Source organism: Eptatretus burgeri, chromosome 22 (assembly GCF_056783735.1).
Source record: "Eptatretus burgeri isolate ZD-2024b chromosome 22, Ebu_testis_v1, whole genome shotgun sequence".
In the NCBI taxonomy this organism is placed as follows: domain Eukaryota; kingdom Metazoa; phylum Chordata; class Myxini; order Myxiniformes; family Myxinidae; genus Eptatretus; species Eptatretus burgeri.
This window is the reverse complement of record NC_140982.1, coordinates 97,102-117,415: the sequence shown is the minus strand read 5'-3', so window position 1 is coordinate 117,415 and position 20,314 is coordinate 97,102. Positions and strand designations below refer to the sequence as shown.

Below are 20,314 nucleotides of genomic sequence, written 5' to 3'. Positions count from 1 at the left end.
TTTATATTTATTTGAAGTATGTTTACAGAAGGGTCAGACCCACAGTCATTGAGACGTGTTACTCTGCAGTTGATCATAAAGTGCTTCCTCTCGAATGCAGCACTTTGCGTCATTTTTTCTGGGTGCGGATGTACCACCCCCCCCCCCCCCCACTTTAGGTTAGAGGAGGAATTTGTAATTTTTTCAGGTTGTCCAGGAGAGCTCAACTACTCTTCGCGAAGGACATTAGAGGATCTCAACGATCAACAACCACCATGCTCCACCGGTGCTCCATGAGGCACACCGGTACTCCACCATAACGTCCATCCCTTGCTGCGTCACCCTGCAAGCGAGACACCAGGATGGCAGTTCAGGATGGCATTTCTTCTCTCCATTCTCTGAATTCGCCTTTATTGCATCCCTCAAGAAATGTGTTTAATCGCATAACTGACCTAAAACTTTTAAAAACCCAGTTTGCTATGAATGTTCGCTTTCCATCAACCATTCTTTGATTCCAACTTCAGTGCCAACTCACCCCTCTCACCCCTCACTCTCAAAGCAACCATCCCACTCTTCTCCCTCCAAGCCTCCCTCACCTCTCTCAAAAACTCCCCCCTCACCTTTCTCCCACCATTCATCCACCTCACTCATCCTTCCCAAAGTTGCCCCCCCTCCCATCCACAAAGCTGCCTCTTTCCACTGCCCTCTCACCTCCATCTCTTCACCATCTCCAAGGCCATCTCCACTCATGGCTCGCAGACTTCCTCTCCTGTCGCAGTCAACGTGTGGCCTTAAATGGAGTTCTTTCATCCCCCCTTCCTGTCCAGGCTGGAGTTCCTCAAGGTAGCGTTCTCGGCCCTGTTCTTTTTCTGGTTTTCATCAATGATCTCTCTGGCTCTCTGGAAAATCCTCTTTATCTCTTTGCTGATGACTCCACCCTCTGCCATACCATCGGTCATCCCTCAGACCGGCAAGCAGCAGCTTCTTCGCTCACTGCAGATCTGGATAAAATCACAAACTGGTCCAACACATGGAACATGTCTTTCAATCCGGTCAAATCTCACACTCTCACTATGTCTATTCGAAAGGACCGTTTGGAACCCCCCCCCCATCAACTTTCTCAACAATCCTCTGGAAGAAGTCCTTTCTTTCAAGCTTCCGGGTCTCACTATCTGCCATGACCTTTTCTGGGAAAGTCACATTTCAAACCTCGCCTCCAAAGCCAGTCTCCGACTGGGAATCCTCCGTCGTGCAAAGTCCTTCCTCGTCCCACCTGAGCTCCTGACCACTTGCAAAGCTTTTGTCCGCAGCCTGATGGAGTACTGCTCTCCCCTCTGGGCTGGTGCTCCTGCTTCCCACCTTTCTCGGCTTCACGCTGTGGAAACCAAGGCATTTCGGATCATCGGCTTCTATCGCAATGAGGCTGAGTCTTTGGGCCTCTCACTCATTCACTGCAAGTTGGTCGGTGGTCTTTCTGTCTTCTACCTTCTCCTCTCCAGCCTCGCCCCCTGCTCTCTCTGTGATTTGTCCCCACCACATTTCCGCAGGGCGCTTAAGGTCCGCCAATAACCCCCTTCTGGTAAAACTACTAAAATCACGAACCACTGCTCACCTTCACTCTTTCATCCCTCTTTTTCCCGCCTTTGGAATAAACTCCCTCACTATATTCATTCCCATTCTTCCCTCCAGGCCTTCAAAACAGCTGTTCACCACCACCTCTTATCATCCCCCATCCAAATCCTCGATCTTTTCTACCCCCGATAATCCACTCAAGCCCACCTCCTTCAAATTCCCTGCTTTCCTTCTTGAAAGTCCCTGTGACGTCCATCTTGTATTCCCCATGTTCCTCGCCCCATCCCTCTCCCTTCCACAGATCTCCTAATGTCTCTGTTCCCCACTGTTTTGTCCTTCCCACTCCCTCCCCTCTTGTCTCATGTCCCCCATGATGTGCGTTGTGTGTTAGCTCTCACACGAGGCTCGACAAGGTATACAAAAAAAAAATGCTGGGTCCCAAGCGAGACAGGTCCGAGGCGAGTGTGCATTCCTCAAGGGCCTCGGGCCTAGGCTATCCTGCCAGCCCCCTAAAATGCTTATCAGGAATGCATCCCAAAATCATGAACTGCGATCGATGAGCCATTGTCCCCGGGATTTGTTTGAATCGAACAATCAACATGGCGGAGGAGTCTGAAGAGGTAATGCTGAACGAGGAGTGTTCAGGTCAAGTCTGGCATCATGCGCCGGAGCAGCGCGTCGCTGACTCTGAGCGGGACGGGGTTCAGGATGGTTCAATGGAACGTCGACACAGCTCATAATTGGGTTTCAGATGGAATGCCACATGCAAGGTGGTTTCGATTAAAATCCAGTTCAGGACGGTCACTTGTAATAAAATAATTTATGCTTTTTTTCCTGTAATTGTTGCTCTCCCCCTCATGGTAAATAGCCTCTCCTCTGTCCATTTTTCATTGTACGAATACAAAAAAAGCTATGCACGTGTCCAGTGCCATCCTCTATCATGTGTTGAAATTCTCGATTTAGTTATGTGCTTTAAATATTAAAGTTATGATTGGTTCAAAATTCAAAAAAGCTGATTTTGGCCACTTTCAACAGGTTCTTTGATGGGGTTTGGAAGGATGTAGGAAGCTGAAACTCGGCATGCCAACTCTAGTACACGTTTAGTTCAAAACGTATAAAAGTCAAAACGATTGTTCATTTAATTTCAAAATGGCGCCCGAACATGCATGTGCAAAAAACATGATTTTCAGACACCGAAAATGGACACATTTTCCCTCATATTTCCAAAAGTGCAGCAGCCACGAAAATGTATGAACACTTCCTGCATTCACAAGGACGTCCTCCATCATGTGTTAAAATTTCAGGAATCTGCTACTTAATGTGATTGAAAAGCAAATCATTTCAGGCACCACGTGCGAAGGTGATTTTGGCCACTTTCAAGAGGTTGTTAGATCGAGTTAAGAAGGGCGTAGGAAACTGAAACCTTGCATGCTAACTCGACTATACATGTAGTCTATTTTGTGCAAAGCTCAAAGCTGTAAGTTTTTCGGTTTCAAAATGGCCTCTGACATTTCATTCGCAAAAAACATGATTTTTTCAGACACGTTAAATGGACACGTTTTCCCTGATATCTCCAAAAGTATAGCAGCCACGAAAAAGGATGAACACCTTCTGAGATCGGAAATGGTCGGGGAAATAGATTCCAATGTTATTTTGCGATTATATTGCTTATTTAACAGAATATGTTCCAAAAAAGTACTATAAAACACAACACCAAACACTGCTTTACGGCACATCGTCGCAAGGTAAAGGACTGAAATTTACAGCACATACAGATGACGACCTCATGTGCATTGGACTCCATTTTGTGTCCATTGTGAATGGCGATGTAATACACAAAAGTACCTATAAAACGATTTATGTGAACGATATCAGGATGAACATTTACTTTCTGGTGTGCATGAGCCTTCTACATATATATTGTTGCGGATTCGCGCCCGCCGGCGTGCGAACGGCCACGTAACTCGAATCGCGGCACGTCGCCCACCGGACGGACAATCCCGTCGTGACCCTCTCGGACTAACGCCGGGAACTATCAATCTCCGTTGACTCCAATCTCGCTCTCCGTTTTAGTCGTTCAATTTCACACTCATATAGTTGTTGTTTTCTCTCCCACTGTTCCTCCTGCTCTTTGTTTTCCAATCTCATTGTTTCTTTCAATTGGCTCATTTCCTTCCTGTGTTTCATTCGCTGTTCACTCACTACTCTTCCTCGTTTCCTCTCCTGTCCTTCCTTCTCCAGTTTCATGGTTTGCTTCATTTGGTTAATCTCCTTTTTGTGTTTCATTTGCTGCTGTCTCATTACTCTTCCTCGTTTCCTCTCCTTGTTTTGGTGTTTCTGTAACTCAGAAGCTTTCTTTTCCAATTCCTTTCTCATCTCCGCATACTCCGACTTTGCTTTGGCTTCTAATTGTTCAATCTGCTCAGTGTGGTTCCTTAACGTTTCATTCTCTGTTCTCTTCCTTTCCTCTTTTAACATCCTCAGTTCGTCTTATAATCCTCTTACTATGTTTTCGTGTTTCAGTATCTCAGAAGTTTTTGTTTCCAATTCCTCCCTCAATTTGCGTGCTTCTTCACTCATTTCATCTCTTCTTTCCACCGCTTCCCTCCTCAATTCGTCCCTTTTTTTATTGTATTCATTTAGTTTTTTCTGCCATTCCTTTCCCATTCTAATCTCCCCTTCCAGGATTTCTCTTTTAAACTGGCTTGCCCTTACCTCTCGCTTCAGTAGTTCCAATTCCCCATCTTGCTTGAGTTTTTCCTTTTCAAGCTTTGTTTTCCTTTCTCCTTCCTCCCTCAATTCTCCCTGCAGTTCTTCGAACTGTTCTGACTTTTCCAGCAATTCCTCCGCCCTTTCCTCGAGCTGTCTCTCTCCTCTTTTTATCTTCCATTCTAGGCTTTCTCTTTCCTGATTGCCTGTTCTTATCTCTTCCTTCAATTGTTCCAACTCCCCATCGTGTTCACATTTTTTCTCTTCCAACTGTATTTCCCTCACTCTCCCCTCTAGTTCTTTGAACCGCCTTGCTTGCTCCAATAATTTTTCCATTAATTGTTTTACTTCCAAGTCGTGCTCCTTTTGTTTCTTTTCAAGCTCGGTTTTCCATTCTTCCTCCCATTGTTTCCTTTCCTGGGAGATACCAATCTGCTGTTCCTCTATTCTTTTGTTCAGTTTGCTCTTTGCATATTCCAACTGACGGGTATAAAACACTACCAAATTCTTTTTCCCACATAATTTGTCGACTCTATTGGCCAAGTCATGTTTTTGCCACCGAATTCGTTCCAGTAAATCGTCCAACCGCTGTGTCCCCCCGTACACGTAATTTTTCTGAAGCGCGTCTGCGTGCCGTTGTGACTCGTCCACTCCACGTTGCACCTCCTCGATATATTCTTCATAACGCTTCACCTTTTCCAAGACATCCCCCAATTGTGCCTGAAGCCTGCCAATGCTCGCATAGTCATCCTGCCACGCCTGCCATGGCACATGCCGTGACCACGTGCCTTGAACCGGTGACTGGGAGCTCACGCCTCGTGCTGTGCCATTAATATCAGCCCGCCCCGTGCTGCGCTGAGGTGCGATCGCGCTGCCATTGTGCGACTCCGTTTGCCAGCAAAGTTCATGCTCAAGCCGCTCCCACTGACCACAGTTAGTGGTGGGGTTATAATTATAAAAAGAACCGACCTGGGCCATGGATCCTACATGACGACACATACCTAATACCCCCGGCTCCCGCTCGCCTTGAGACGCCATCTTATTTCTCATAAAGGGTTAATTTGAATCGCTCGTAATTTGGAGGGAATCGGGGGTCACTCCTCTCACCCCTGGACCGATTCCCGTGAATTTAGCTGGAGACAGGAGAGTCCGTTGTCCCGCTCTCTGACACCAGTGTCGCGAGGAGGGGGATGAGTTTGTATCTCACGACCTGACACCAGTGTTGCGGATTCGCGCCCGCCGGCGTGCGAACGGCCACGTAACTCGAATCGCGGCACGTCGCCCACTGGACGGACAATCCCGTCGTGACCCTCTCGGACTAACGCCGGGAACTAGTCATGGGTGGGCCTTTCGGCCTCACCACGATCGTGCCAATCGGCCCCCCGCGTGGGATAGGGTTGCTCGCCAAATTCGACCTACCTAAGTACCCACACGGAGGGTAGACCGGGCGATCGCACCTCGCCGCAGGTCGACTTCGGACAGGGGCCACTTTAAGCGACCCGTTCCGTACTATCGGGATAACCGAGCGGTGTTATCGTCAAACGGGAAAAAACAGTTCAACATAAAGCACATTTATTCCGCGGCAAACGGAAAGCACACATATACAATTATACACCAAAAGCAAATGTAAAAGTGACACGGCAATTCTGCACAAAAAAGCAAATGTAAAAGTGACACGACAATTCTGCACAAAAAGCAAATGTAAAAGAGAAACACAATGCAGATCTACTACCGACTACCGAGCACACAGCAACACTTATACAGTTTTACTTCACAGACGGCGCCGACAACACATATACTCAAAGCAAAAGAAAAAGGGACCACCCTCAACGATGAGGGGGGCAGACGGGCCTGGGGCCGAGACCGCGTCGAGCCTACCCGTCTGGTGATGAGCCGCAAGATGGCGGCGGCGCCCCGACTCCGCGGGCCTCGCTGGCACTGCTTGGAAATGGGGTGGGAACGGGGCCCCCTTCTCACACTATCTCAGCGCGGGGGGAAACAGGAGGGGGTTGTTGATGCTTGGGGGAATGAGGATATCTCGCTGGCTCGGGTCCCGCGACGAGCGTCTCCACCGCGACCTCGGTCGCGTTACCGGCCTCCCCTCTCCGCAGCTCCCCGACTCTGACACGAGCGCCCTCTCGACTGCCTTCGCCGCCGCCACCTCTCCAACTCTCCACTCTTCTCAGCTCCGTCCAACTGCTTTCTCTGACTCTTCTCTTCTCAACTCTCCTTGACTGACTCAACTACATTCTTCCCGGCGAGCGAACGCGGCCCTTTATAGCCCCTGGGGCTTCGCTCCTTCACCTTCGACCCTTCACCTCTGGGTGGCTCCCCATTGGACAGAGGAAAAGTGGGCGTGAATGATTTTTGATCCGCGAATCTGCATATCGCGATTATACTCCGACGCACCTGGAGGCGGGGCCAAATCGCCCCACGCTCGCTGACAGGACGGAACAGAAGTGGGCGTGAATCGTTCTTGATCCGATTTCTTCGGAGGGCTGGCGTTTTTGCACCAGCTGCTCGGTGCGCGCCCTGTACGAGTCCAGGATCGGTGTCCACAAGCGGCGCGGGAATGGCGGTGATGCGATGGTTGCGAGAGCGAGATGTGACGGCAAGGGTCGTGGCTGTGGTTGTGAAGCGGCGTTGCGGTTGGTGGTTGTTGTGTGATGGCTGTTGAGACGTGGTTGGTGGTGGTAGTAATGGCGGCTGGTCCAAAATAAAGATAGTAAAAGAAAAACGGCTATCTAGAAGGGTCGCAGCCCGAATGAATAACATTTATTCCCTCTAAACAACGGGTTTGGGCCTAACTACACATATACTTACAGATATCTCACCTACGGGACCTGAATGGTGGTTTGCGAATTTCGTCAACGAAAACAATATGTTAAATATCAACTCCGAAGATTCTAAAATAGCCGACATCGGTGAAAAACTCGGTTCGATTCCCGAAAAGCTATCACGCTCAAGTTTTAATATGTTATTCAGATCCTATTTAAAGTTAAGGGTTCCAAATTTGGAGGTCCGAGCTCTTATAATTACCGAGTTATGAAAAGAAAAAAAAGACACCTCAGCCGATTAACTTTGACCAATTATAATTTTCAACTTCAAAAAATTCGAATTAGCCAATAAAAAGGTGAAGCATAAAAAAACGTTAGTTTCATACATCGAAAACATTCAGGACGATGCCATTTGGCAGCCATTTCAATGCGGCATTTGTACAAAATGTAAAACGTGATACAATGCAGCATGGTGGGGTGCTTTCCGGCATGGAGGGGTGCTTTCCGACATGGAGGGTTGCTTTCCGACATGGAGGGGTGCTTTCCGGCATGGAAGGGGTGCTTTCCGGCATGAAGGGGAGCTTTCTGGCATGGAAGGGTGCTTTCCGGCATGAAGGGGTGCTTTCCGGCATGGAGGGGTGCTTTCCGACATGGAGGGGTGTTTTCCAGCATGGAGGGGTGCTTTCCGGCATGGAGGGGTGTTTTCCGGCATGGAAGGGTGCTTTCTGACATGGAGGGGTGCTTTCGACTCCTTTCTGTACGTTGCAGTCAGAGACAAAGCGGCTGACGAGGAAAGCAAGAACCTGGAGGACAAGACAAAAACACGACTGGGACAGAACCATCGCAACTGCTTTTCGACTCAAAATTAACCTGACCATGCCTGACCACAACACCACAACTCATTGCATCAACTACCTGCACTCCAACCACTAACGCTCAAACAGTGACAGCAACCAAGCGAAAACAAAAAAAGCGAAAGGAAGATATTGTTCTCAACCCTGAAAGAAAGGAAGATTTGCGCACACGGCGCTCACGTCAAACTCAAGGAAGGGAAACACATCGCAGCACATGACTGTGTTTGTCCAAGGAAGGGATAACTCCACCGAGTCGGACGAGACGACCACGTCGGATTGTTGAAGCTGAGTCGATGGGCCGATCACTTCGCCGGTCGGCCGTCCTCCATCTGATCTCGTCAAGAAATCACGTGCTCACGTCTATCATCACGTGTTGTCTTTGTGCCAAGTACAAATAAAATCTGTCCGCACGTGTCCGAGATATGGTACGGACGCACGCACGCACGAAGTTTGGACTCAGTCCAACGGAGGATAATAATAATAATTAATAATTAGAGTTATCTTTCAATACAAGAGGAGATTCGGTTCATCAAAGCCGTTGCTATGGTTACCAACCTGTGGTCTGTGTCCGTGCTCGATATTTATATAATTCTGAGTAAACCGGCTCGGGAGCTCCATGTACGAGACTCAGGGCGGGAAACAAACTGCGCATGCGCGATGACGTCACGCACTCCCAACGAGAAGCTCCGCCCCTCGACCTCGAGATTCTCTTCACCCAGCGGTGAGTGATTCCTACATTCCTCCTTTCCTGATGTCCCGACTTCCCTCATGTTGTTAGATTTTCTCACAAATCGGGGACAAACGGTAAAAGGAGACAAAGAGGTCACGTGTCATTTGTGGTTGAATTAGATTGAAGTAAAATCGAGAAGTAAAATAAATATGGCTGCCGAGTTCGGGATGGGAGATAAACTCGTGTTACATGGGGTCTCGTGGTGGTTCATGTGTCCTGTAAGGATGAGATAAACACCACTGGGGTCATCGCTCCACATTGGGAATACGGGGATGAGGGAACATGTTCGGGATTGAAACAAAACACGTGGTGTGGTTGTTACAGAGATCACGTGGTGTGGTTGTTACAGAGATCACGTGGTGTGGTTATTACAGATATCACGTGGTGTGGTTATTACAGAGATCACGTGGTGTGGTTATTACAGATATCACGTGATGTGGTTGATACAGAGATCACGTGGTGTGGTTGTTACAGAGATCACGTGGTGTGGTTGTTACAGAGATCACGTGGTGTGGTTGTTACAGAGATCACGTGGTGTGGTTATTACAGATATCACGTGGTGTGGTTATTACAGAGATCACGTGGTGTGGTTATTACAGATATCACGTGATGTGGTTGATACAGAGATCACGTGGTGTGGTTGTTACAGAGATCACGTGATGTGGTTGTTACAGAGATCACATGGTGTGGTTGTTACAGAGATCACGTGATGTGGTTGTTACAGAGATCACATGGTGTGGTTGTTACAGAGATCACGTAGTGTGGTTATTACAGAGATCACGTGGTGTGGTTATTACAGAGATCACGTGGTGTGGTTGTTACAGAGATCACATGGTGTGGTTGTTACAGAGATCACGTGGTGTGGTTATTACAGAGATCACGTGGTGTGGTTATTACAGAGATCACGTGGTGTGGTTGTTGCAGAGATCACGTGGTGTGGTTGTTACAGAGATGTGGTTTTCCTCCTCCAGGAGCTGGATGATCCCGTGATAAGTGAAGTCCCGGATCGTGATCGGACTTTCTCCGAGTATCGACCACAGTCCTTGTTCCCCGGTGGTGTTGGGGGAGGTTCACCTGCCCTGTGAACATGGGAATGGTGGTGTTTCTGCTGCTCACAGGTAAGTTTTATTTCCTGTCATAATTTACCGTCCGACAGGTGTCCGGCAGAGTGGTGCAGCGGTAGCGCGCTCACCTTGGAGCTCTCCAGTCGGTGCTCGATTCCCGATTCACCTGTAAACCGTCCGATTGGTGATTCGTGAGCAGGGTGTTGCATCATCGTGCCTCGGACGCATGTTTAGCCGGCTGTCCAATCAGCTAACGTGAGTCGGTGGACGTAAAAGACCCCACGGTGTCTTTCACGAAGAGCAGGTGAGCTCTCGCAGGCTCTCTGAGTAAATGAATTCCTAATTATTGTAGAATAAAAGTGTTCAACCCCTTTGCTATGACGCTCCAAATTGAGCTCAGGTGCTTACAGTTTCCTTTGATCATCCTTGAGATGTCTCCACAACTTGATTGGAGTCCACCTGTGGCCAATTAAATTGATTGGACATTAGTTAGAAAGAAACACACCTTTCGGATTAAGGTCCCACAGTTGGAAATACATGTCAGAGCAGAAACTCCACCATGAAGCCCAAGGAACCGTCCGTGGAACTCCGAGATATAATATTGAGGAGGCGTAGATCTGAGGAAGGATATATAACAATTTCTAATGTTGAAAGTTCCCAAGAGCACAGTGAGCTCGATCATTAGGAAATAGAAAGAATGTGGAACTACCTAGTCTCTTCCTAGAGCCGGCCGTCCGAGCAAACTGAGCAACCGGGCAAGAAGGACCTTGGTCAGGGAGGTGACCAAGAACCCAATGACCACTCTGACAGAACTACAGAGTTCGTTTGCTGAGATTGGAGAACCTTCCAGAAGGACAACAGTCTCTGCAGCAACTTCACATGTCGAGGCTTTATGACAGAGTGGCGAGACGGAAGCCTCTCCTGAGAAAAAAGCACGTGACAGCACGTCTGGAGTTTATAAAAATGGACGTGAAAGACTCTAAGAGCAAAGGACTTGGTGTGATGGAAACTGAGTACAGCTCATCATCCATCTAACACCATCCCTACCATGAAGCATGGTGGTGGCAGCATCATGCTATGGGGATGCTTTTCAGCAGCAAGGACAAGGAGACTTGTAGGGATAGAGGGGACAATGAATGGAGACAAATACAGGGAACCTGCTTCAGAGTGCAAAAGACTTGAGACTGTGATAAAGATTTACATTCCAACAGGACAATGACCCCAAACATCCAACCAAAGCAACACTGGACTGGCTTCAGAACAAGAACGTGAACAGTCCTTGAGTGACCAGGCCAAAGCCAAGACTTGAATCCCATTGGGAATCTGTGGAAAGACTTGAAGATTACGGTTCACCGACGCTCCCCATCCAACTTGACGGAGCTTGAGCAAATCCACGAGGAAGAATGGGAGAAAATCCCCAAATCCCGAAGTGTAAATCTGATCCAGACAAACCCAGCAAGACTCGAGCCTGTAATCGCTGACAAAGGGGCTTCGACAAAGCATTGACTCAGGGGATCGAATACTTAATAACGAAAGACATTTCAGCTTTTCATTTTCAGCTCACCTGGACTTGAGTCCGGCTCACCAGGTGAGCGTTACGACAGGTAACTGTTTAATTAACCTCTGTTTAATTAACTTTTAAAAATTTCTCAAAACATGTTTTCTCTTTGTCATTTTGGGGTATTTTGTGTAGATTTGGTGACGAAAAAAAAAATCTCAATTTAATCCATTTTAACTTCAGGCTGAAACACAACAAAATGTCACAACAGTCGAGGGGTGAGAATCCTTCCTGTAATCACTGTACTTGTTCATCACAAAGAGACTCGACTGTAGAACTTATTACTCTCCGCTGTATCTTGTATAAAGTTTGTTTGATTTGTGTTTCGAGCGACGGTGTGCTCGTGCAGACAACCTGTGTGCACCTGTTGTGCAGTGACACTCTGTGCTGGGCAGACTACGGACAACAGGAATTGGACAAGAATCAAAAAAGTATCAACGACAACACCAACAACTTTAATCGGCGTCATTGAGAGGATCTCAATCATCCTGGACAACACCACGACTTCCAATTCGACAGGTGTGGGCACTCGGCCTGGAAATGCCACCTCCATTCCGAAAAGTGAGGACCTGCCTGTGACGACACAACTATTATTATCAACCCTGATTGGAACCCCACCCGGGAGGAAACCCGTTCACATTCTCAAGAGAGTTGTGTTGATTTGTGTTTTTGTTAATTTCAGGGTTTTTTTTCTGTATTTTGAACTGATTTGAAACTTTCCAGTGAAATCCCTTTTAACCCCTTCGATCAGTGCTGTTCCATATTGTAAACATTTGATCGACCCTGTCACAATCTCTTCTGAGAAACCCACGTCAGCACCATCCAACACAGAGATAAACAGTGACTGTACTGAGGGGGGAAACATTCGGAAAAGGGGGGGTAAATATTGGGAACAGAGGTGGAAACACTGGACATCGAGGTGGAAATACACTGGGAACAGAGGGGGAAACACTGGGCACAGAGGGGAAAACACTGGGAACAGTGGGGAAAATACTGGGCACAGAGGGGGGAAACACTGGGCACAGAGGGGGAAACATTAGGAAAAGAGGGGGTAAATATTGGGAACAGAGGTGGAAACACTTGACATCGAGGTGGAAATACACTGAGAACAGAGGGGGAAACACTGGGAACAGAGGGGAAAACACTGGGCACACAGATGGGAAACACGGCACAGAGGGGGAAACACTGGGCAGAGAGGGGGAAACACTGGGCACAGAGGGGGAAAACTGAGCACAGAGAAGGGAATACTGGGCACAGAGAAGTGAATACTGGGCACAGAGGGGGAAAACTGGGCACAGAGAAGGGAATACTGGGCACAGAGGGGAAACACTGGGCACAGAGGGGGAAACTGGGCACAGAGGGGGAAACACTGGGCACAGAGGGGGAAACACTGGGAGCAGAGGGGGAAACACTGGGCACAGAGGGGGAAAAACTGGGCACAGAGGGGAAACACTGGGCACAGAGGGGAAAACACTGGGCACAGAGGGGGCAAAGAGAAAGGAGTATTGGGCACAGAGGGGGAAACACTGGGCACAGAGGGGGAAAACTTGACACAGAGGGGGGAAACACTGGGTACAGAGGGGAAAACACTGGGCACAGAGGGGGAAAAACTGGGCACAGAGGGGGGACATTGGGCACAGAGGGGAAAACACTGGGCACAGAGGGGGCAAAACTGAGCACAGAGGGGGAAACACTGGGCACAGAAGGGGGAACACTGGGTACAGAGGGGGGAACACTGGGCACAGAGGGGGAAAAACTGGGCACAGAGGGGGGACATTGGGCACAGAGGGGAAAACACTGGGTACAGAGGGGAAAACACTGGGCACAGAGGGGGAAAAACTGGGCACAGAGGGGGGACATTGGGCACAGAGGGGAAAACACTGGGTGCAGAGGGGGGAAAACTGGGCACAGAGGGGGAAACACTGGGCACAGAGGGGGAAAAACTGGGCACAGAGGGGGAAACACTGGGCACAGAGGGGGAAAAACTGGGCACAGAGGTGGTACAAAGCGGGAAACACTGGGCACAAAGAGGGACCATACAAACAAGCAAAAAAATACGATTTTGTATGGGGTTTGGTGATGATCATAAAAAGAGCTCTTGGAACAAAACTCTGAGAACAAAGTGGAACAGATTGGTCGATACACACACATACACAACACACACACACACACACACACACCCACACACACACACACACACACACACACACACACACACACACACACACACACACACACACACACACACACACACACACACACACACACACAGGCTCGTCCAGGTATTTACGACATTGATGCGTTCCTGGAAAACATCCTCCAGATGCAACTTCAAAATCCCATTGATTTCAACATGTACACATACAAACGTACATATACACACGAACACACACACATACGAACACACACACACACACACACATAATACTTTCAGCACACAAAATGAAAATGTCTATCATCATGAAGAGTTGATTATGTTTATTCATCATATTTTTTTTACAGAACAACATCTAATGATCGCCCTGATCACCATTCTCATCCTCTTCTCCTGCATAATCACAACGATTTTGGTGTGCGAGAAATTCGTAAGGATTTGTTTGCATCTCATTGGGAACATGGTGCGTATTTCCCTGGGAGTGGAAAGGTTTGGACCCGTCGTTGGGAAAGCTTTTCGGTAAAGCAATGAGAAACTGGTTCTGTCATTCCAACAAAAACCCCGAACCATGATCATAACTTTTGGCTCTCTTCATAACTCCAACGTCGTTCGGCGCGTCCGTCATCATGGTCAAAAGTTGGGTTGGGGATGTAGTGTAGGCAGGATGGGCCGAATGACATTTTTCTTCATCGACATTTCTCTCCAACATTCAGTGCGGCTCATCCTTTCAGCAATAGCAACGCATCGGTCTCTGGTCACGCTAAAGATAGGTCTCCCATCATTCCCACGAGAAACGACTAAACCTTCAACCGGCGAGGTTTGATGCACTCATGACTGGGCCCGAGGACTTCACTGAGAAAACGATTTCTCTAAAGAAAGGCCATGTGCTCCCTGGCTCCCTGAATTGTGCACATAATGATGTGAGCATGACACTTGATGTAAGCGTGACACCTGTCTCAAAAGGTGCGTGGTTTTGGGCTCATGAGGCTGGACTAAGAGGACCATTCCTTCACAGCAAAATGAAGACGATGATGATGATCCCGAGGAAACGATGGTGCAGTTGAATGTGGTTGGGAACACTCCTTCGCACGAAAATAGAGAAAGCGGTCATCATGATGGAGCGGTGCACATGGAGGTTGTTCATACATCAGATGCAGGTATGACGTTTTATATACTTTACCTTTTGCCCAGGTATCGAGCTTGTGGATAGATGGGAAGACAGAAATGGGGTAAATGGTGGGAGGACAACGAACGGATGATCCATGGGCACAAGGAGGGGGGAAATGGAGTGGATGGGTCTCACTGAGTTTCGTTGAACTCAGTTGTAGAAATGGCAGATAGCTCGAGGGGGAAGATGAGGAACGGACTTGAAATACTGGAGGGAATAGGTCGAGACAACTGATTCGGTAAGGTCGTTCCGCAGGTGAGAAAAGTGGGGCATAAAGGAATATAGGTGGGCATTTGATGGAATGGTGGGACGTGGATAGAGGTGGACGGGAGAAGCAAGAAGTAGAGAAGCTGAGGTGGTGCTGTCAGCCTGGATTGTCGAAGTTTAACCAGGAGGGAGTTACTGGAAGAGTAAGTACATTCTGGAGTTGCTGGGGAGGATCAGAGGACGGAGAGAGAGAGAGTATTGGGAGCAATGTTGGAGGATAAAACAGAGACCACTGACCTGCCTGCGATGTGAGAGAAATAGTCCTTCTGCTTCGGCCTTGTCACGGGACATTCCAATTAATTTGAGAGCTTTAGATTCCAGAGAGAGAGAGATATACTGTATATAAATGTGATGCTGGAGTGCCAGCCCGTAGGGGAGAGTGGTGCTCCATTGAGCAACGGAGACCTTGTTGGCTGTGGGTAGTTCTGATTTATGGGAGAAACTTTGTGCCAGAAACCTTCTCATCACATTACCTGTCGTCCATTAGGATTTTGCGAACTTGCACTGAGCTGTCTATCCTTGGTTCAAATCCTGGCCCAGCTGTAAACGACTATCCTGGTGTTTCTCACGTAGGACGAGGCATTGATGTTCACCGCCGTTCCTCAGATGAACCACAGCCGGAGGTCCCTCCTGCTGGCACTGGTCGTTGGTGGACGTTAACCATTTGACAGTCTTCCGCGAAGAGTAGGTGAGTTATCACCAGAACACTGAACTGATTACAATCTCCTACCTCGACCGAGGGTACAAGTGTTTCGGTCTTCTTGAACACTCCTTGACACCAACTTTCACGACTTGCTCTCGAGAGCGTGGTTGTTGTCTGGTTTAGCATCTCCCACATTATAAACAAATTAAACCTGGACGACACTCAGTAGACTGCACATAATGACCGCTCGGCCGACTGAACCCGTGGTCCAAAGATACCTGCAAGAGAGACGTGAAGGCTTTTGACGTTGATCAGTGCGATCACGAGACAGCTGCGTTGGACGGAGACCGGCGGACGCACAGGCAATGAGAATCCCAAAAGGACAAGCAAACAAAAATGGCCGACTCAGCTCGAAGATAAGAGAAAAGGTAGGAAGCAGCATGACCACGACTTCCGGTTCCAATTTCCGGTTCCTGTAACACCTGCAACAGAGTACGCCACTCGAGGACTGGGATGCTGAAAGCCCCTCTTATGAGATGCAGAGAAGCTCAAAACAGTTACACGTGTGCACGACCGTTGTCCGAGTTGTATCATTGTCAATGTCGGAGTTTGAAAATTTACTTTACTCTCCTGCAGGTGATGATGGTGATGGGAGGCTGAAAGCCAAGGATGCAGGTAACGGAACAACTACAGGAGAAGGTGTGGAGGAGAACGGTGGCAAGGCCGCTGACGAGAAAGATAAGAACAAAACGGATGGAGTGGGGGATGAAAAGCCTTCCTCATCCACCGTGTCACTCATTCACCTCCATGAGATCACCAAGGCGGAGTCGAAGCCGACATGTACCCATCAAGTTCAAGGTAGTTAATAATCAGGTGCACGTGCAGTGGATACGCCTTGTGTACTGCACTGTATCTTGAACTTTCTCTTTCCTCCCTCGTTTGTCCTCAACATCATCCCGAACCAATTTGTCTTCCTCGCCACTCTCATCCCATTGATCCCCATCAAGTGACACTATTGCGGCCGATTCGGGAGAGCTTGAATTAGATATCGGACAACTTGACCACAACCTTCATCACCCGTGATGTACCTAATTTTGTTCAGGACATCAAAAAAATTCAGGGTCTGAGGAGGTCTGCGGGGGGGTTTGAATGAATGTTGCTCCTGATCCAGGTGAGGTTTTCACTTTTTCATTCTGGGGTATTTTGTGTAGATTGGTGACAATTTTTTTTTTCATGAAATCCATTTTAAATTCAGGCTGTGACACAACAAAATGTGACAAAAGTCGAGGGGTGTGAATCCTTTCTGGAGGCACTGTAATTAGCCCTTCCATTGTCGTGCCAAAACTGCCACGTCCAGACCTCGCAGACGCTGCACAAGAACATCAATGATCGATTCCGAAAGAAAAAACACCAAATAACTAGGTCAAAAGGGATGGCGGTTTCAGAAACAAACATTAGGAGAGATTGGACATGTCTTTCTAAAATAATAAATGTCAGTGTGTCTCCTCCATAACTCCAAAACCATGAAACCGAGCATCCTGAAACTTTGCATGCATACTAAGGGACCTCCAAGGGAGTGAATGAGTGAAAACTGGGTGTTTGGGTTGATTTAAACACCTCCATCACGCTCTCCCTTACTTGGATCTTAATCCGCCATGTTTTTTTGGCCTGCTCAACGATGCCTTGACTTGGGACAGGCCGCAACGGTTTCTTTCCGATAAAGTTTTTTTCCCTTTCCTCACTCATCTTCTCGAATGCCTGATCATCATAGCTATGAATCGCTGGATACGTTGCAATGCTTATAAAAGCCCGGAGACACCAGAGTTCGTGACTTTATTTCATTTCCGCACATGTCATAACCTCGAGAATCTCTTAAACTAAGCCAAATTTCAAAATTTAAACCTCTTGATTGACCTCGGCAGCAATCCTGACTGATAAAAATGTTCATTTGTCCAATTCAGACTTTTGTTTGACATTCCGGGTGCACGGTGTTTAAGATGACCGATCGGCGATCGCGAATCATTTACCGAGCCTGCCGTTCTTTATCAACCGTTTCAATGGCGTGTTTGCTTGAGTGCTTAAGCCACTTTGGTGAGTGCTCTACCAGCTGCTTGGTTCTTCGAAGGGACATCAGAACGAATGGGGTGCAAAGGGGGAGGGGGACGTTGAGGACAGGGAAGTAGGGTGGTGGGGGGAGGGGTTACAGCACTCGATGCACAGGTAAATTTGTCTTCCTATCCTCCTCTTTCTCGCCAAAAATGGAGGGCCTGTCAAAGTGGGGGGGGGGATAATAACCAGAGAGAGCTGGGATATCGTGTGTAAAGGAAATATAGCAATTTTTGGCAAGTAAGATGATTACTTGGTCCATCAGCGAAGCGACGGGGAGGCTCTGCTTGTCTTCTATATGAAAGTGAATGAGATGATTGTTTGTTTGTTTGTTTGTGACGCCACTCCTCTGAGTCCCCAAGATTCACTTATTTATTTGTGGAATTCGTGTTTGTGGAATTATTTTAATAACCGTAATCGTTATGACATCACTCTCTCCCCCTCCCCAATTCTGTTTTCTTATCAAAATGCTCATCATCGTTTAGTCGTGCTACATAACAGCAGGAGAGTGAAACAAATCATGTTTGCATGTCTGTTCAACCACAAAAACCTCATCTGATCCTCGATCAACCCTGAAACTCGACAAGATGGCAACTTGGGAACAACACTTGGAAACACTGGGATATCCTTTGGCCTTCCTGGGATATTACATGGAAAGCCTTAAGTGTTGATATTCTGAAAATTAATGTGAAATGTTCGAATTGTTTACCTTCTTCGTTATACACCTTTGGGCCGACGGAAGACCTTTTCTTCTTCGTCTTTCATCGATACCATGGACAGTTTTTCTTGGTTGTTCTGCAGTTCAATTGTTAACTGTTTCATTGAGTTTTTTTGTTGTTGGTGTTTTTGCGATGATTTTGAGATGTTCAAACTGTCGTCCTGGAAACCCTCCACAGAGCACTTTTAGATCATCGTCATTTGCGATGTGAATTCTCACCCCTACCTGTCTATCACCTGTTACCTGTTTTCATGAAATGACTTTGCCTTTGCCATAATCTGTGAAATAGAGTTTTTTTTCCAAAAGAAAGCCTGTGTGGTGTGTTTTATAATTCAGTTCTCAAGATTTATTGGATGGTGGAACAATAGGGGGGACGGAAGTGGGGAGGGGGTTGAAGGTCAGCGGATGGGGTGGGGAGTTACTGGAAGAAGGTGGACAAGGAGGTGCAGGTGCACCACAGCATGACCAGAAAAATGACGGCTCAAAGAGGGGACCTGAAGAGGGATTTTCAGGAGGGACCTGATCCTTTCCAGCCTCAACTTCTGTTCAAGTATAACGATCGAGAATCTGGGACAAGGGCTCATGGTCAGTGGGAAAGGAATTCGTCGTTTATTTATTTGTTTATTTATTTAGATATACAGGTATATAGATAGGCTCATGGATGAGCAGAATGACAGGGAGAAACGGTCTGTTTGGTGTAAAGGGAAAGCAATGGGACAACAACAGATGGATCATCTACAGCACCAGAGGGTGGGTGGGAAGGTGTGGAAGAAACATAATTGTATTTGTGTATTCTCAATTATAATTGTTGCTGGTACTTGATACTTGATAAATTTAATTTTTGCACAATAGTCAAATTGGCTGTCAGCCATGTTTCCCTTTTCCCGACAGTCTTTTGACTCGCGGATACTTGACAGGTGATGTACCTCGTTCAGTGATTTTTCTTGGGCTGCATCACTGATACTCCGTGATACATGGTAGACCAATCATGTTCCGTTCCCAGCCAGACATCATGGGGTCTCCCGCCCAACCCCTGACTGACATCATGGGGTCTCCCACCAAACCCCTGACTGACATCATGGGGTCTCCCGCCAAAACCCTGACTGACATCATGGGGTCTCCCTCCAAACCCCTGACTGACATCATGGGGTCTCCCGCCAAACCCCTGACTGACATCATGGGGTCTCCTGCCAAACCCCTGACTGACATCATGGGAGCTCCCGCCAAACCCCTGACTGACATCATGGGGGCTCCCGCCAAACCCCTGAGTGACATCATGGGGGCTCCCGCCAAACCCCTGAGTGACATCATGGGGGCTCCCGCCCAACCCCTGACTGACATCATGGGGTCTCCCGCCCAACCCCTGACTGACATCATGGGGTCTCCCGCCCAACCCCTGACTGACATCATGGGGTCTCCCGCCAAACCCCTGACTGACATCATCCTGCCAAACCCGTGACACATCATGGGGGCTCCCGCCAAACCCCTGACTGACATCATTGGGTCTCCCGCCAAACCCCTGACTGACATCATGGGGTCTCCCGCCAAACCCCTGACTGACATCATGGGGACTCCCGCCAAACCCCTGACTGACATCATGGGGTCTCCCACCAAACCCCTGACTGATATCATGGGGGCTCCCGCCCAACCCCTGACTGACATCATCTGGCCTCATCAGCCAAACCCCTGACTGACATCATCTGACCTCATCAGCCAAACCCCTGACTGACATCATCTGACCTCATCAGCCAAACCCCTGACTGACATCATGGGGGCTCCCACCCAACCCCTGACTGACATCATCTGACCTCATCAGCCAAACCCCTGACTGACATCATCTGACCTCATCGACTCCTCCAGGAGGGACACCATTTCACCTTTTGATGCCATGACGTGGATCCCATGCAGGGAAGGCGATGCCACATTTCACCAATCAGATCAGTTTACTCCAACGATGTGGGAATGACGTCAGATCAGTTTATTCCAACGATGTTTATTCCAATGAACACCTGGG

The 20,314-nt window shown here is 48.1% G+C and overlaps 1 protein-coding gene and 1 long non-coding RNA gene across 6 annotated transcripts; one reads left to right on the top strand and one right to left on the bottom strand.

Moving 5' to 3' along the window:
- Window positions 1–7,335: 7,335 nt before the first annotated feature.
- Window positions 7,336–8,545, bottom strand: LOC147007980 (uncharacterized). The gene is made up of 2 exons (XR_015053652.1): window positions 8,447–8,545; window positions 7,336–7,840 (listed from the first exon to the last, which is right to left on the bottom strand). It is a non-coding gene; the product is annotated as an uncharacterized LOC147007980 (long non-coding RNA).
- Window positions 8,468–18,609, top strand: LOC147007979 (uncharacterized). Of its 5 annotated transcripts, none has more exons than XM_085865671.1 (7): window positions 8,468–8,612; window positions 9,593–9,739; window positions 11,619–11,762; window positions 13,746–13,828; window positions 14,414–14,555; window positions 16,113–16,334; window positions 18,068–18,609. In XM_085865671.1, the coding sequence occupies exons 2-7, from the start codon at window positions 9,709–9,711 to the stop codon at window positions 18,139–18,141; spliced, it is 696 nt and encodes a 231-aa protein (XP_085721797.1). In that variant the 5' UTR covers window positions 8,468–8,612; window positions 9,593–9,708; the 3' UTR covers window positions 18,142–18,609. The 5 variants fall into 5 exon arrangements, with proteins under 5 accessions (XP_085721797.1, XP_085721796.1, XP_085721793.1 ...); XM_085865670.1 differs by having other exon boundaries at window positions 13,746–13,861; XM_085865667.1 differs by having other exon boundaries at window positions 11,619–11,804; window positions 13,746–13,861.
- Window positions 18,610–20,314: the final 1,705 nt, after the last annotated feature.